The following is an 18,921-nucleotide window of genomic DNA, read 5'->3' as shown; positions in this document are numbered from 1 at the left end:
CTTGTCGTATGGATATAACAGATGAGGAGATTTATGGAGCTGACAGAGTTGTTAAATCTTTTCAAGAATGTGATCCCTTTAGTTCATGACTCAGATGATTTGGCATGCTCATAGTTCAGGCCACTTTTATGTTCGTTCTTTCTATAATATGATCCGTGGATCGCCCCACATTTATTTATATCCGTTCCATATGTGGTTTTATGGAGCTACTCCTAGGGTGGCGACATTCGTTTAGTTAGTGGGAAGAATGAAAGTGCTAACTATCGATAATTTACAAAAAAGATTCCTAGTCCTTCCAAAACATCTGTTTGATATGTACAAGAGATGCAAAGTTTGATCACCTCTCCATTCACTGCACATTTGCTCGAAAGATGTGGGACCACTTCCTGGATGCTTTTCATATTACTTGGGTGATGCCGAAGTAGGTTGTGGATCTTTTATGGGCTTGGCATGGAGGAAGGGTGAGTAAAGTAGGGAAAGACGTGTGGAGATTGCTTATTCTAAAGATTTTTATCCAAATGAAGCAATCGTAATAGGCGGTATGTCCAAAATAGGAGCTCTATGCTTCAAGAGATCATTAGGGAAATTAAATGTAATGTCTTGGGTTGGGCTTCTTGTGTTAAGGTAGTTAAATCTGCTAATATATCCTCATTTTTTTTGTGTAGTGTTGGGTTGTATTCTTTCGCCCGTTTTGCGTGCTTCTAATAAATTTTGTTCTCTTTGAAAAATATAAATAATAAATAATAAAGCAATCTTAACTAATTCCTCTTTTTCACTCCTATTGTTTCTAAACTTGCACTCCATATACTATGTTTCAGCCCAACTAATTTTAAATCCTTTAGATCCTAAGGCATCCCTCCATAAATTTGCTTTTATGTTTACTTCCTCTTTCGCTTTGTCAATCAAAACTATGTCACCTACAAACAACATACACCATGGGAATCTCTTCTTGCAAACTCCTCGTTAACTCATCCATAACCAATGCAAAAAGGTACAGGCTCAATGCCAACCCATGGTGTAAGCCTATTCTAATTGGGAATTTCACTTGTCTCTCCACTACTTATTACTGCTCCCTCACTCACATCCTTAATCACATCAATATATCCTCTTGAAACTCCTTTCTTTCCCAACACTAATCTACCCTAAGATGATTGTTTAATAAGTGGATAAAAAAGGACTATCCAAAAATGGCCCATAAAGTCAAAGTTTATGGGGTTTTTTAATATACATACAAGGGCTCAAGCCTGAGACCTCAACATTGAAGCACAACCTGCCAACCATTGAGCTATGGGCTTGAACCCAAAGCTTGCAAGTTCTTGGAAATAATTTTAAAAAATGGACGTCTTCAAGAGTTGAAACTACATCTATAAGTGGAGTAAAACATTTCTGGTTATATATATGGATGTTGGGGTGTGTGTGAATGTATGTAAAGTGGAATAAACACATTACCAGTGCACGGCTAACAGAATTTTCAAAATTTTCATAGTCTTTCCAAAGCTGTTCCACATGATGAGTTGGGGTGACAATGGCTTTTTGGTATGCTTTCCTCATAGATGTCATGCGCTGTGACTCTTCCTGAGCTGTTGTAGCCTGCAAGAGTATCATGAAAAGTTTAAGAAGGATTGAAAGGTGTGAGAAACTCATATGCTACACAATATGGCTGATAGCATTTGAATTCCCAAAAAACATTAGCAGATAAAATAATGGAAAGGCAATTGACGAACCGGCAGTGACTTCAGAAAAGTGATGTACTCCATCCATACAGGTCCTGAGGCAATGTCAGTTCCTGATACAACATTCACATCATAAGTGTTTTCAAACCACTAAAAGTTATAACTGCCATCACTCTATAAATTTATATTTGAAAATCAATAAAAAATCAGGGTAATAGTTACACTGCCCAACTATATTCCCCTTCGCAAGTAGCTACACTCATTGTTCAAAGTATCCCCGATATTATTTGTATCTCCAGCTCAGCAATACTGATAACACCGGTAGTTTCAGAAATTCCATGCATCGCAAAGTATCACCAATGTATTGATATTGCCAATTTATTGCTAATATTTTTTACTATGTAAATTTCAGGTGTCACTTGTATTACCAATGTATCGATATCACCAATACATCGCCAATATTTTCAACTACGTAAATTCCGTGTGTCGTGGTGATATTTCAATACTGTCGTCAGTGTATTGATATCGCCCAAAAAATGTTTATTAAAAAAATTCCATTTCAATTTTTTTTAATGGGCACATGGTTATATGCAGCATTTAATTTATCGATAATATCTCGATATTATCATTATCGCAACATGGGCGATATCAAGACCACAATCTTTCGTTTCGTTTCGTTTCCTTTCCAGTTGTCAACAATTTCTCTGCGAAATATTGTGTTGTTGATATTCTAAAATATTAATGGATGTTTGGATGGATAGATGGGATAGTTGGACTAATTTCTTATGACAGCACATGCTTTTAGGCCCCCATTAAATGAAAACTTATTATGTATTCATTCTTTTTGCAATTTTTTATTCCTAAGCATGCAAATATGTGTATTTTAAAACCTCCTAAAGTTTCACTAAAAAATTCCACCGTTTTCTCGATGTTTCTCCAATGTTTCCCCACATTTCGGTTATGGGCGATGTTATCAATGATATTGATATTGTTTTTGTATCCCCAGCCAGCGAAATTCATAGGGATATTGATACTTTGAACATTGGTTACACTAACGACATATTCCCCTTTGTGAGTAGCACGGAATAGTTGGGCTAACGTGCGGCATAATGCATAAAAATCGACAAGTGGGCCCCTTGCTATTCTATGCAACCAACCACTCAAGAATGTATTCCAGCATGATCCTATGTGTGTGTACCCGTGCTCAATGATATGCCCAGCAACTCTCCCTCACTGTGATGCTACTTCGTTTGCTTGCTTTTTGAGGCGTGCACATGACAGATGCGTTGGGTTTAGACTGTTTTAGCATGCAAGTGTTGGCACTGTAAGCCTCTACCAATGCCACTTTCCAAGAGCCCATGTAAAGGAGACAGGCTCATCTATGGCTGGAAACCGATTGTAGAATTTATGCCAATATGTCTTTCAAAAGTCAACTTGATTGGAGAAGGCAATGATGACAGTGACGGAGATGGCGATGAACATACACTAGGGTAAATATGTTGCTCTGGAGAAACTAAATTCATAGAAGCAATGGAAATATGCAAATCATGGAATCAAATTCCATTCAAAAATATAATATTATGTTATAACTTTTTTAAATCGCAACAAAAGAAAGGGATGATGAGAGATCATCCTAGAAGCATCCCAAACAAAACAAGATTTATTTTTTCTTTTTTGGTGAAACGATGATAATATTATTTCTAAAGGAGCCAAAGCCCAAACTTTACAAATATACAAGAGACCGGGAAATTACAACTCCCCCCCAAGAAACTGGAAAGGACTTCATGATCTTTGAATAAAGCCCATTCGGTTAAAAAAGATTTTGCTCTGCTAAACACCTTAGGAAACTACCTACCACCATTTTTAAAGCATTGGTTGTTCCTTTCCTGCCAAATGGTCCATATGCTTGCCAGTAAACATAATCTCCAGATTTTTCTCCCCGTCTTTTTCACCCCTCCTCCCTGTCAAATTGGGAAAAAACTGTTGACGGAACTTGGCACTACCCAATCAACTCCAAACAAAGCGAAGAAATGATCCCATAACCTCTTTGCCAAAGGGCAATGAAGAAAAAGGTGATCCACTGATTCCTCACCATGCATACACATCAAACAAACATTTGGGAGAATAAAGCTTTGCTTTCAAAGGTTATCTATTGTAAGCACCTTCTTCCTCCCCACTAGCCACGCAAGCGCCATACCTGCATATGAACAATGCCGCACAAGACCCATCAAGAATTCATCATAAAACCCCCAACAAATCTTCCTTTTTTTACAACCCTTCAGGTAGGGCACCCTCAAGGCCCACTCAATAAGACAAACTTTGCCTCTGAGGAGAACCAACTCAAAAGAATCCAATTGGCTATTGAAATTTGATAATAATGTTGTTGTGCTCCCTCCACACTAACCAAATCACTGCCCAAGAACTAGCTGACAAAGGATGAACTTCTTTTTACGACTCACACACCTAATCCTAGGATCAAAGAAGGTGCCCATTGAATGATCTGCCTAAGCCATACTGAATAAAGCCAGCATGTTGCTCCAAATCTCACAAACAAAACCACAATGGATAATAGATTGAGTGATTTTGCGTCTTCCATACTCAGCTAGCATCCATTTGTAATCATCATGCCTCTGCTACAAAGGTGGTCGATGGTTGATATTTTGTATTTTCCCACCAACCAGACAAACTCAACCACTTTCTGGGGTATTGCCAAATAAAAGTTGACGGCTTGACCTCAACGACCCCACTATCTCACTCGAGGAGACAGTAAACGATCGAACGAGAACTTCCCCGATGAATCGAGCCTCCAATGCCAAAAATCTGCCTACGAGGTCATGGGGCTGCTAGCTTGGAACAAATGCATATTGACAAACTCTTCAATCTCCGGTCTTATCCATGAGGAATGAACTTTTTTTTAAAGGTACAAGTAGACTGAGATAGAAGGTCAATCTAATAAATTCGTACAAAAATGAGGGGACCGGACAACCAAAGATCTCAAAACCGAGACACATTGAGCAACATCTGCCCCTTAATCTACAGCAATACTGAAGAGCCTAGGAAATTTGTCATGAGAGGAGCCTCCCCACAACATTTATCCTCCCAAAATCTAATGCGAGCACCACATCAACCACGCAGGAGATCTCGCAAGAAAAAGCGTCTCCCATCACTACCTTCTACACCCCAAAGACCTATATCGAGAAGTGCTAGGAGAGAACCACTCTCAGTCTTGTCTACCATACTTCTCCTCGATAATGTTCTTCCATAGGCTATCAGCCTCCAGACCAAATCTCCAATGCCACTTTACTCTAATACTCTACTCATAATTATTAGATCTTAGAACCCGATGTTGCCTTCTTCTATTTGGCTTGAAAACCTCTTCCCAAGCTACCAAGTGAAATCTTTTATTTTCTTCCAACCCTTCCATGAGTCTCTTTGCAATTTTTCAATTTGATGGATGACATTGATACATTTAAACGTAGAAATATAATATATTAGAAGGTTAGATAAAACAGCTTCAATCAGAGTAAGCGCCCACCCACTGACAAGTATCTTCCTTTCCACATTAGAAGCTTCCTTTGTACCCTTCCAATCATGGCATCTCACAAGTGCTTACCCAGGTCACTAATACATGGCGGAAAGCCTAGATAAGTAGAAGGGAGACATCTCGCCTTGCAGCCAAATTCATTGACCAACACCAGGAGCTCTTCATCAAAAAGGTGAATTCCTAACATTTCGCTCTTGCACATGTTAACATTTTGTCCAGAAATCGCTTCAAACACCTCACTACTCTTCTCAGTTTGCAACTTGGTCATGTCTCACATTGCAAAATAAGAGTGTATCATCTACATATTGAAATGGATCCCCAGCGTCCTACCTCCACACATTTTAAAGCCGCTAATAAGACCAACTTCCAATGTTTTGGCCATCATTCTACTTAGAACTTCTGTCACAAGCACAGACAAGTTCAACGATAGCAAATCACTCGACCTAATACCGAACAATCCTTTGAAAAAGCCTTTTAGAGATCACATGTGGCCCATATTATATATAATGAGAGTTATTAAATTTCCCTGTATCGAACAAAATATGACAATGCATCGCTGAAATATCGTGATATATCCATACATTCTGATATTTGGCCAAAAACTCAACATAAAATTCCCCCATACAGTCAATATATGCAATACATTGCGATATGTACATTGCAATACATTCCCCTACTGGAAATTCAAAGAAAATTGAAAAAAAAAATCCATGAAAATCCATTTTATCCTCCTTTTTTAGGGAATCCGTTTTTATACTAGTATTGTATGATCTATGAATTATATGAACTCATTTTGGATATAATTGCATCACTTATGTGCATACTTGTTTTTTGTGATTTTTGAGTTCAAGTGTGTAATCATGTCTCTTTCTAAGGATGATCATAACAATACTAAGAAAAGACCCAAGGACCTATGGTGTAACAGACTTAGTGATAGTGGAATGGTGAAACAGGGTTCATGCAGCTGACCCCAATTAGTTGGGATAAGGCTTAGATGATGATGATGATGTTCCAAGATTATAAAAACTCTCATTTAGCTAGGATCTCTCTCACTCGCACACATTTTCATTTCCCGCTTCCTCTTTATTTTTTCGTTGGAGGCTAACAATTCCGAGGATGATTATATAGCCCTAGCTCCAACAATCAAGTTTAGAATGACAAATGGCTTAGTAATTGACGACTAAACAAGGAACGATGAATTACAATAAACTTGAATAGTTTTTAGGATTGGACACATTACTGAAGTGCCTATAAGCATCTTGGAACTTGCACACATTGTAATTTGTCAGTTGCTCTACTCTTTGTGATATATTCTTGGAACCCACCAAATAGATGCCCAGATCACCATGAGTCCCGCCAGATGAAAGGTGTAGTGGCTGATAATTATTCATCAAATCAGCTGGAGCATAACATCCTCTCGTATTACTAAACATAATAAACGATAGTATATGACATTAGGGATGGCACCAGGCTGGGTTGGATCCAAGCCAGGCAAAGACCAATCCCGACCCGACTGGGAGGCCCTAGGCCTAAGCGTGGCCCAGGAGAGTGACTGCTTGCGGTCATAGTTTAATATAGTAGTTTTGAACCCTGACTTGCCCATGACCAAAATTGATATGACTCATCTGAAATGAGGCAAGTCGGGGAAGCTTGAAATAAAAAATATATAAATTAAAATATTTTAAAATAAAACCAGGAAAAATTCGCACAAATTTAGACTGAAATTCATACAACCAAGGTTAAGAAGTGTGTTTTCTTTGAAACAGACAACAACGTACAACCCATAATCTATTTTCTTCACCTCCCTAACCCTCAAAATGAGAAAAAGTTACGAAATGGGGGCTTTCGGGGAAAAAACCACCTTTATGTACATGACTGACTCAGTTGCAACTCAGGATGAGTCACACCAAGTTGAGCGGTCATTTAGGTTTCAAGCCACCTTATCAGCGTAGTGAAGGTCAAAACCAATATGACTTTGACAAAAGCGAATCATATTAGACAATATGGCAAGCTAAGCCCGAGGCTGACCCCAAGGCGGATCCATTTCAGAAAACCCAAGTTCAACCCTACTCGACCCAATTAGGTAGAAAAGAGGAGATCTGGAGAGGAACCAGAGAGAGAGAGAGAGAGAGAGAGAGAGAGAGAGAGAGAGAGAGAGAGAGAGAGAGAGAGAGAGAGAACTTAATGAAAATGGTTTCTCTTGATTAATCTTCTCTATTTTACATCTCGTCTTCTTTGAATCTTTCAATCATGGAAGTGATTTTTAATCACTTAATACTACAACTCCCTTGTCATGTCTTCTTCCTTGAAGATTTTGTTCTTTTACTTGACAGCCATTAGCAACTCTTAATACTCAAGACTTAGTTGGTCTGTAATTTCCCTTAATTACTTTATATTGTTATTCCCAACGGGCCATTTGATATACAACATTTTATCCCTTTTATTTATGGGTCGTCTGCCCCATAAGAGACTACTAATGTTAATAGCTTGTATTCTATCCTTTTTATACCAGTACTCATAAGAAGACACCACTCAAACTTACATAACAACACTCCCCTTTGTGCTAACTTGGTTGGTTGTATTGTTTGTATTTTATTGCCTGCATTGTATGCCATTTGAATTACATGAACTCCATTTGGATATAAATGCATCACCCTGAACCTAACCCGAATTCAAATCAGGTTGCCATTCAACCTGAACCCAACCAGAGGACCTTGCGGCCCATCCCACCCAATCCGAACACGGGTTGGATCAGTCGAGTTCGAGGTTTACCTGAACCCAAGTTGCAGCCCTAGAGGAGATCCAGGGTTAGGGTGTCTTAGCAGAGTTTTTGTTGGGGTATAAAAATGCCCATTAAACTATACTCTAATGATAAGTGTAACCTAATAAATACCACATTAAAGGCCTAGAATATAGGTCAAAGCACAGCCCGAATTCATTCAGGCCAAAAAGGCTAGCCCCTGGGCTGGATCCACCAGCCGAAAGATGGACTGGGACAGGGTGGGCCACTGAACGCATTGCCATCCTTATTTGGCACAGTGAATCATTCCAAGAAACAGAATTCCCAGCATCTAGAAATGCATAAAACAATGCTTACCGACATAATTCAGCATAAAGTCAAAAGCTTTCCTAGTCTCCTCCAGACCCTCCGCTCCCTTCTTTTCATTGGCTTTCCTGATAAAACGAATATAACACCGCCTGCAGATACAATATTAACCAGAAAATTAGACTGCAAAGTTCATATGATGACAGTTGGGAAACTATCATTTCTTGACAATGTAGAAAATCTGAATAATAACAATAACAATACCTATATCATTCAAAAAACAATAACAATACCTATAACAACTTTTTTCTTTTTCAGAAAAGTAACTGAATTTTATCAAGCAATAATAAGTTATTTCCCCATGGAAACCACAACATTACAAGTAATTAAACCATAACAAGGGGCATCTATATATGTGTGTGTGTGTGTGTGAGTGTGTGTGTGTAACCGACACTCTTGTTAAAATCAAGTTTTAAACAATGATCTTATGGCAAATTCTGGAATCAGCATGCCTAACCCCACCTTCAAGGAGTGTGGAATGTAGAGTTTCAAACTCCTAGAAACGCTCTGGAAAAGCAATGACAAAGCTTAAAGTTGGTGGTAAATGGTAATAGAGTTAAACTAACTTATGCAAGTATAATCAGTTCACTCGAAGTAGAAAATGGCCAAGTCGATCTTACATGCTTCCCCTATATTTGAATGACTCAAACAAGGCATAGCCTATCTTCTCGGTTCACTGCAGTCTACCCAGCGTTACCTGGACACTTCTACTTTTCGGGATTTTGTCGTGTCAACACTTTGATGACACTTGGACTCCCAGACATGACAAAACACTTAAAAATCCATACAGAAATGTAGTATGTTGGACACATCAAGTAAGACGTCCAAATATAATTGTTGAACAAACTACTCATGAAGGACTTCCTCTCAGTCTAGAGATTGTTTCAGTTTTCAACAGATGTATCATGACCCATAAACCAAAGAACTACAATCTTTCTTATATGACAAAAGGGCACAAGCTTGAATTGTTATTTTTGTTCTTTTCTTGGGGTTCTCTAATTTTTTAAGAGTATAAATGTTCACATAAAAACTATTTCTTGAGATGATTATACACAATTTTTTTATGTTGTGTTACTCAATTATTTCTTATTTTAGATTACAAGCAATTGGATTCATTTGAATGAATATCATTTTCTAATTTTCTTTATTTTTAATGTTTTTCATCATTTTATTTTATTTTACTATTTTTAAATTTTGTTAATTTAATTAAAATAATACTTATTTGTGTACGGAACTGTCCCTGTGCCAAGATTTTTCGAGTTTGACATGTCAGACACTTTGGACACTTCAACACTTGGTGCCATGTGTCTAGGTACACTGATTCTACCTAGTTTTGAATAGAAGGGCCCAAACTGGTGGCTGAAGCACTTGTTTCTGAGAAGTGGCCACTGAAGAAACTCAACATTTACAGTTAGACTTAATGCAATGTTTTTAAAAGATTTTTGAAATAGAGGGACGTGTATATTTGATATTCACAAATGGATAACAATATGAGTATGACTCACTGCTGAATATGGCGCTGCCCCATCAAAATGAGAAGCAAAGTGTGGTAGTTGGCGAAAAGAAAAAAAATCATTGTCTTTTTTGGAAGATTGCCGTATTTGATTTTATGCTCTCATGCATTTCACATACATATATGGGTCATCTTTGAAAAGATAAAGACTATTAGGTCATCTCTGAAAAGATAAAGACTGTTACAATAGATTCTAAATGCATCCTCTGCTAAAGTGGACAAAGTTCCAAGCAGATTCAAGTTGAAAGAACCTCCATTGATGTGCATAGAGAATATCATACAAGATTACAAGCAACTTGGTTCAAACTCGAATGCAAATTCGAAAGCCCCATCAGTTGTAAGTCAATCAACTTATCGGTGAATCAATCGAAACACAGTATAGTATGGATTTATTGAAAGTGTTTTTATAGATAATGAAGTACTACTACTACAACAATTACAACTGCAGTTCTTGCTGTCCTTAACAAATTTGCTGGTGAGAGTGATGGATTGAGAAAGCATCATCATCACCATAGCCTCATCCCATCTATTTGAGGTAGGCATAGAGAGGTGGGGTATGTTGAGCTAAAATAAATTTGCTTAGCAAATAAAGATAACCCTCAACAACAGAACAAAAAGATGACATTCTTCAATCTGAGCTAATAGAGCCAAAGCATAGTCTTACCAGAGAGAAATCTGAAGACAGTTCAATAAACAACGGCTAAATATTTGTTTAGTTGCGTCATCATTGTTAGCAGCCATGTATGCCTCCACATATTGCTTCCAAAATTTTGCCTGCAGAAACGTTTAGATAGAGTTGGATACTAAGACCATCCAAATCAGATAAGCTTACGAATCTAGTAAATGTCTGTTCTGCACCAGTAACAAGGTCAATTACGGATTGATCTGAGGCCAAGTCCAGTGAACAATTCAAGGGCACAACATAGAGGTGACAGGTTTGATCCCAAATTATCAATCCAGGAAAACAGAAGGAAAAGAAATAGTTATTGTTGTGAGAATCTCGTCAGCAAATAATAATGATGTCACGTAGACAAGAAAGGTTCCCCAACATGTGAATAATGTATAGGTAGGTTGAGGAATAAATGGATCTCATCTTCATTCATTTGCAAGAAGATGAGAGCGGTATGGAATTGCTTCCTTAACCATTTTGGCACTGAGCAGGTTTTGTTTTTTTTTTTTTGAAGACACGGGGTGTCCCCACCTCTTTTTTTTGAAGTGAGATTAATCCCTGCGGATACACGCAATCACCCACAACCACGTGTATCGGGTAAAGCCAAGGAGGGGAATCGAACCCTCACCTATAGGGAGCAAACCTACGGTGAAGACCATTCGCCCAAACCTCGTTGGGTACTGAGCAGGTATTTTTCGAAATAAGAACAAGAAGAAGAAGATTGATGATTTAGTGGACATGTATTGGAGGCTAGGATTACATGGAGAATGCTTCTGTTTGCGATTAGGTGCAGTATTTGGATCCAAAGAAATGTAAATAATCAAAAGAACCTGTGAGAGAACACAGCGTAAAAAACTCAAAACTCGACTCAATTCAGTTCAGCTCAACAACTCGACCAAGTATTTACTTCATTCGCCTTGTTATTTAATAATCAAATTATTTATCATCTTACTAATCTCAGCCTTATCCCAAGTAATTGGGGTCGACAATTAAAATATTTACAGTAGTAACAAATTTTTAAAATAGGTATCCCCTTGCCTCAATCCCCTAGTGCTCAAAAAAATCCACAAGGCGACCCAATGAAATTAAATGTTTTATAATAAATGGACATCAAAAGGGAATTTAGAAGATTGTAATTTTGCTTTTCTTCTTCGTTTGTAATTCTTGTGCCATCTCAGCACTTCTTAATAAAGTTATTGTTACTCTTCGAACAAAAAAACAATAATCACAACAGTCAGAAATCCCAACCATCACATTGTGGACTATATTGTGTGAACCATGAAGGGAAGCAGCAACCGATTCAAGTGCTCAGTGCAGGAACAGGAGTTAGCACCCCATAATGGGGTAGAAGGTTAGGGTCGCCCATCAAGTGTACCTTTTGGCTGTGGAGCTGACAGAAAGAACAATCTAGATAGAGGACAGCTAGGTAGAAAATGTTGTCCTTTTTTTATGGTGCATGTGGTACTATGGAAGAGATGGTGTGAACTATTAGTTTTCTATCCACCACACTGGAAAGAAAGCAACATCTAACATTGGCATGACATAAATACATATTGCACACAGCTTCAGGCAATGATATGTTTTTGTTTATAATTATTTATAGGAGCACAACAGAGTGCCACCCGCCACAAGTGTTTTATTGCCTGTCCAAAAATTATGATACATACCATCTTCAAAACATTATAAACACATAAGCACATGTGAGTGTGCACATGCATGCACACAGGTTTTTTGAAAGGTTGCCAGGAGTCGTACCCAGGTCACTGGTCCGAACTTCTACAACACTAAGCACTACACCTGACCGCCTGTTGATCTAACACATGGTAGTATTTTAAATGTCTAATTCACAGTTCATAGGTAACCCATTCAAACTAGACATACGCACAAGCACTGTTCTTCAGGAACATTCAAGTAAACCACTCTTCCTAAGACAACTAAACAAGCTTACAGCTGTTGGAAATGCCGAAAGAAGCTGCTCATATATTGGTGCCGCCTCTGAAATTGGGAGGAGCTGCAGAGAATATATATGTCAAACAGAATTAAGGTGCAGTCTTTACAAGTGAAAAAAGAACAAAAAATTAATTAATTAATTAAAAGAAAATCTCACCTGCGCCTCATTCGCGAGAATTTCTGAGGCTTCAACGTTGTATTTATCTGCAATAAGGCTCTCCCTTGCTTTCTTTTCCTGTAATAGAAATCACAGAAGCCAAATTGAAATTAAAAGGAACCTAAACTGAAAAGTCCTTCAAAAAAAGCATGCATATGTATTACCTACAAAGACAAAATATACACTTCTTAGTCAAATTAAACGGTATTTTTGTTCAGCAAGAAACTGTAAAGGCAGGGCACCTTCTGTGATGCAGGCCATTCATCTGGTACAACCCATCATGAATGGATCATGTCCCAAAAATTTCCACTATGGAAAATTTTATCCAGAAGAATAGTGGACCTTCTTTTCTCCTAGAAAGACAGTCATCCACCAATCCATGCATTCCACCAATGACTTGTAAGATAGTTGAAATCATTCAACGAGTTTTCTAGGGCTTGGTTATTGGACAAGTGGTCAAGAGCACAAAGTAGTTGGCCCCACTGACGCAGTGCCAGAATGAACAAAATATGCATAGCTGTTGTATACGAAGTTCCCTCCACCGACGAAAAGTGAGCAGAATCCAAAAAAGGAAATTATAGAGAGGCTTTCTATATGCACCCAATACCTCCATGTGGGGCCCACAGTTCAGGTATCTAGACAATTAATCTTACCAACTTATAAATGAACGATGATTGCCCAAAATTCCTCTATGCTAGAATATTCTAGCCATCTCATCCATGGCCTTCCTCCAGACCATCGTTGCGTTCTCATTTCATCAATAGTTTAAGGGCCTAACTTGACACATTCCAAAAGCCCTTGTAAGAGCCTAATCAATAGGCCAAAAGCCCTAGGACCGACGGGTTACATCAAGCTAGGCCCTTAAATCATTGGGGAATGCAACATACCACCATGCTCTAGAACCAACATCCGCAGCCATCCACTCCATGATGGCACTCACTCTCGCCTCTTTTCCAAGTATCCCTTTCCACTGTGGTGGCTACACTCTAGTTGTCCAGGTTGCACTTTCCAAGCACGGCGGCTGCACTTTGTTTTCTAGGTACCCCTTTCCACCTTCAGACGACTTTTACTCTAGTCTAAGTTGCCTTTTCCGTGGGTCAGCCCTTCCATGACCCACACATGGGACATGTTGTTAGTTCTAATGCCAAGTATTAAGAACATGACCAATACACCAAAAGCCCTAGGAGTGATGGAATGAATCCAGCTCAAACCCAAAATCATTTGGGGCTTGTTTGGTACGGGGCTTAAATGGGGGCTAAGGTGGGATGGAATTGCATTTGGTCCCGTGCAAATTCCATCCAGTGTTTGGGGAGGACGGGAAGGGTTGGGATTAGGTGGGATGGAATTGCATTTGAACCATGCAGGATTTCCAGTGGATTTTGAAATCCACTACACATGTGGGCCCCACATGGATGCCTATGTTTTTATCCTTGCTGTCCATTCATGTACACCCTTTACACGTGACATTCTAGTTATATACGTGCACAAGTGATCGGCATCCATTGTGAATTTGGTCTGTTGATTACAATTCCATGGTCCACCAAACGGGGTTTTACTTAATTCAGTGTTTTTCTCATAGCAAGAATTTTATCCCAAACATGGGGATTGAACGGCCAAAATGCCATGCTATTTCCAGACATGCAATCATTGTGCAATAATGATGTTAATCCCATCTAATACAATTCCATACCATTTAATCCCATGGAGCAAACAGGCCCGTATGATCATAACAGCCCTAGGGCTTTTGGCCTATTAGTTAGATTCTTAGCATTTGGTATTAGAGCCAGTACCATGTCTTATGTTCAAGTAAGGAAAAGGGCATTCTATGGGAAGTGCAACCTATAACAGAGTGAAAGTTGCCACAAGGTGGAAAGGGCTACCTGAATAGCTAGAATGCACCCACCATAGTTTAAAGACTCAGTGACTCATACTGACTCATTCATTCCTAGTCGAGTCCACCCAGACCAGTCCGATCATACTTAGATGAGTCAGGCCAACTCAGCCCTATTACTCAATTTAGGCAATTGTGGCGCCCACCTAAATGTATGTATTGTATCCACTCCATCCATCTATTGTGAAATCTTAGGCTAGGAAATGAACTCAAACATCGGGTAGATTCTAAACTCATGTGAGTCACTAATGCAATCGCAACACGTCCCACATGTGTACTCTCCACACAAGCGCATAAGAAAAGGCCAAATTTTCTTTTTTAGATTGTTTCTAATTTCCTTTTTTTATTTCTAGTGAGGGAATACATGCCATTTGATTTTTTGTTACCTCTCAAAAAAAAAAAAAAAAAACATACCATTAGATTTTTATTTTATTTTCTTATTTTGGAGATTTTTGCTAGCAAGGAATCTATATTTAGATTTCCTAGATTGTGAGCAAGGGATTTTCTCAAGAAGAAAATCTTTTATACCTCTCCTTACAAATAAGGTACAAGCCATCTGAAATAAGATGGTTGAATGATTTTATTTTTTTTTAGCAAAATCTCATTTCTACATGGTAGTAGTGTTGAGGGCATTTTTCGAAAAGCAACCAATTGGGTGCTTCAGTGGGCCACTGGCATCAAGGAATTGGATGCTTGGGTCCTATTTGCCCTTTTGGGGATGTAATTTTGTTCTCTTTTATGTTTCCTTTTGTATTCTTTCCTGCTTTCCACGGTTTTTCAAAAAAAAATAGTGTTGAGGGCAGTTGTAATCTCTATTACAGGACAGTTGAGCTTCCTTATAGACATTGCTTATTTTCTCATTTGATTTGAACTTTCAATCTACTACATTGAATTTCATTGCAATTAGTTTCGGGGCCGTTTGGATGGGAGTAAATAGAGATAAAGGGAGGGAATTGGGAGTGAATTGAGGTAAAGAGTGGTGTGTGTGGTTGGAAGTAAATGCATGGAAATGAAATGAAATGGAAGTAAATGGACATGTAAATGAAATCCTCTCTACAAGAGTGAATTTGGAAGTAAATGGGATGAAGTGCCTTTTTGAGCTCCCTTGGAGAGTCGCACAAGTAAACAAAGGTAGCGCTACGCTCATGTCCTCCATACACATGGCATGTGAATGAGACTTCGAAACAATTCAATTACCAACTACGTCACTAAAATCACACCAACAGAATGATCCAAACCGTCCAAAGGTTGGCCATATAAATTGATGGTTAAAAACCATTGGCAAGCTGTTTGTTTGTGATCCTTACATTTGTGGCCCACCCAAAGCTCTTTTTTTAAAAAAATTTTGGCTGAAGTATATATTTCAATGGGCTTATTACAATCAATCTATTAAATATCACATATGTACACAAATTTAAAATATTAAAGCTGATTTCGGATATCACATATGTTCTTATAAATATATTTGAAATTTTCCAATGCATTCCAATTCCTCCCATTTACTCTCATCCAAACAGAATATTTGGATTTCAAATGCATTTCATTTATTTACATCCAAACACAACTAAGTACGCCATTTACTCCCAATTCATTCACCTCCAATTCCATTTCCCATTTACCTCCATTTACAAGCTCCCAAACGGGTTGTTCTAGGTGCATTAGCCACATTGCATGAAACAATAGGATTAAACCCCCACCACTGAAACCTTCTTGGAGCCCCAGCAGTTCTGTATCAGGTTGACATTATGCTTTCCTTTCACCCTGGTGGAAATGACCTTATGAACAAGTTGGATGGCATGTAAACGTCACAGTGGGCCCTAGGAAGGTTTTCAATGGTGGGCGTGTCATCGCCATCACTTCCCATGGTGTAGACTACTAGAGTTTTGGATCTACCTCATTTTTTGCATCGTGTCCTAACATGATCTTGCAAAAGTGATGGATGGAGCAGATGACTCACATAGACATCCTGATGCATGGTCCCTATAATAGGTTCGAGCTTATCCCGAGTCTTTTCTCAGAGAGACCACTAGGTTGACTCGATCAGACTTGGTTGAATCACCCAAGTCTCTGTTGTTGATGTCTTAAATCTGTAAGCAATAGGGTCTGTCAATGCTATCGACAAACCACTCGATGCCATGAGCAGAGGTCGATGCCATCAACAGATGCTCGACGCCATCGAAAAATTCAAAAAAATACATGTTGGTTGCTAAAACGTTTTGGTGTTGTTAGTCGATGTCATCAAAGTTGTTCAATGCTATCGACAAATCGTCGATGCCATCAAAGTCCCCTCAAGCGCGTACAGAATTGCATAAGTGCGGGATTTATTTCCTATTCTGATTGTGATACTATATATATCGGGTGTAATCGGGATTTGTAAAAGGGTAGAAGAGTTCTAGGGCTTTCTAATTCCTTCCTAAGGGTTAGGACTTAGGAGCGCATAGTTTGGGCTTGTGAAGTGGATTCGAGCCTTGTTCGAATCAGTAACGCTCTATCTCTTGTATTTCTACTTTCATAGTGCATTACTTGTAGCTTCGTGCCATGGTTTTTTCCCAAAAGGGTTTTTCGGATTGTTTGCGTTTTGACTTGGTTGTGCGATTGGTAGTACTTTGCTTGATTCGTCTCTGTGTACTTCCATGGTTCCCCAACAGTCTCACCCGACTCGGACCGAGTCACCCACCCTATTTACCGAATCCTTGTCTAGAACCGGATCGGGTGCCTTCGAGTCCGAATCAACTCCGACGAGTCCTAAAACCATGGTACCCGCCATGCCTGGAAAGGTCTACCTGAATAACGTTCGCTGCGAGGCGTGGTGACACCATTCCCCACAGTTTTCGATTCCATTTCGAAACGGATTTGTGATTCTAATCAAACGAAAATAGGAGAACCAAAAACGAAGTTAGGCAAGGGAAGAAAGATCACCGCCATAGGTTATTTTCCGGCCAGCAGCAGATGGATTAGTAGCCGACGTTCTCTTGCGACGTGATGAGAGATGAAGATTTCCCTTTGAAATTGCTATTTAGAGCAGAGCTCTGGTTTTTTTCTCTCCGTTGATCGACTGTAGCTGTTGATAGACTGTGGATGAATGCTTCAAGAGTCCAGCCACCGTTGTGGTTAACCGATGGGGTTGCAGGTGTAGCCGATCATATATACAGCGCAGTGTACCGTTACTCTCCGCGGGTAGAAGAAGGTGGCTCGGCCCTCGGATGAGGGTTTTAGAAAGGGATGGTACTATACCTCCCATCTCGAGTTCGGCACCGGCAGGGGCTCTGAGGGGCCACCGTGATGTATGGGTTTTATCCACACCGTCCATCTATTTTTTCACATCATTTTAGAGTACAAGACCAAAAATTCGGAAGATCAAAGCTTATGTGGACCACACCAAAAGAAGTACCGGTGATAATGACACCCACCGTTGAAATCTTCTTTAGCCGACCGTGATGTTGCCATCCAACCTGTTCGTAAGGTCAGGAAGACGTGGATAAAGGGAAAACACAAATATCAGCTTGCTCCAAAACATATGTGGCCCCCAATAAGTTATCGACGGTGGGTGTTGAATCCCCATTGTGTAGTTTACTTCATCTTCGAATCTTATTTATTTTTAGGACTTAACCCTAAGATGATATAGAAAAATGGATGGACGGTATGGATAAAATAGATACATCTTTGGTGGTGGGGCCTGCCCGTGCCATACACCTAATTGGCACTAGGTACTACCGGATTACTTTTGCAGAGCGAGAGCAACATGGGAAGAACTTTCAATGGATCAACCCCGTCCATAAGGTACTCTGCCTCGTTTTAACCGTTGATTCAAAAAATCATCGTAATAAAAACTAAGGTAATCCATACCACAAAACTATTGGAATGGAATATCCATCATTAGTTCTGTGCAAGACCTCGTCATGGGCTAATCAATACAGTGGATTACAAGCCCAGATATAAATATATATATATATATATATATATATATATATATATATATATATATATATGCAATTGGAACTCTCCCACCCGGACTATACAAACCGCATTAATTAATGTGTATCTGATTCAAAATATCGAAAGGAAATGAGCTAGCGAGCTTCTTTTATTTTTCTTTTTTTTGGGGTTAGCTTGTCAGCACCCACCCATGTCAGTACAAACACTCCGATGTTAGCCACCCCCAGTAGGGATCGATACCAAGACCTCAAGTGTTGAAACGAGGTATCTCCACTGGTCTACCAGTTGAATGGATCTGGGTGTGAGCTAGTGAGCTTATGATTGAACTCATATAGCTCAGCCATGCTATACTGGAGCTCGCTATCTCTCAACTCTTCGGTGGACTCGACGGGGGCATCATCAAGACCAGCACCTGGAGCTACTGATGAGTCATTTGTATACGATAAATAAAAGGCATTAGTCACTAACATATCAAAGAAAT

General features: G+C 39.1%; 1 protein-coding gene across 1 annotated transcript in view; it reads right to left on the bottom strand.

Moving 5' to 3' along the window:
• LOC131228092 (cleavage stimulation factor subunit 77) overlaps nucleotides 1-17,706 on the bottom strand; it is a 59,933-nt gene extending 42,227 nt beyond the window's left edge. Inside the window, exons 1-7 of the mRNA XM_058223923.1 lie at nucleotides 17,424-17,706; nucleotides 12,614-12,691; nucleotides 12,455-12,517; nucleotides 10,501-10,610; nucleotides 8,315-8,415; nucleotides 1,725-1,786; nucleotides 1,450-1,590 (exon numbers count right to left, since the gene is read on the bottom strand). Coding sequence (XP_058079906.1) covers nucleotides 1,450-1,590; nucleotides 1,725-1,786; nucleotides 8,315-8,415; nucleotides 10,501-10,610; nucleotides 12,455-12,517; nucleotides 12,614-12,691; nucleotides 17,424-17,429 — 561 coding nt within the window. The 5' untranslated portion in view covers nucleotides 17,430-17,706. The remainder of the gene's footprint in view (nucleotides 1-1,449; nucleotides 1,591-1,724; nucleotides 1,787-8,314; nucleotides 8,416-10,500; nucleotides 10,611-12,454; nucleotides 12,518-12,613; nucleotides 12,692-17,423) is intronic.
• Between the last annotated feature and the right edge of the window lie 1,215 nt (nucleotides 17,707-18,921).

The sequence above is a fragment of the Magnolia sinica genome, chromosome 15 (genome assembly GCF_029962835.1).
Source record: "Magnolia sinica isolate HGM2019 chromosome 15, MsV1, whole genome shotgun sequence".
Lineage (NCBI taxonomy): Eukaryota > Viridiplantae > Streptophyta > Magnoliopsida > Magnoliales > Magnoliaceae > Magnolia > Magnolia sinica.
This window is presented reverse-complemented; position numbering and strand designations above follow the sequence as displayed.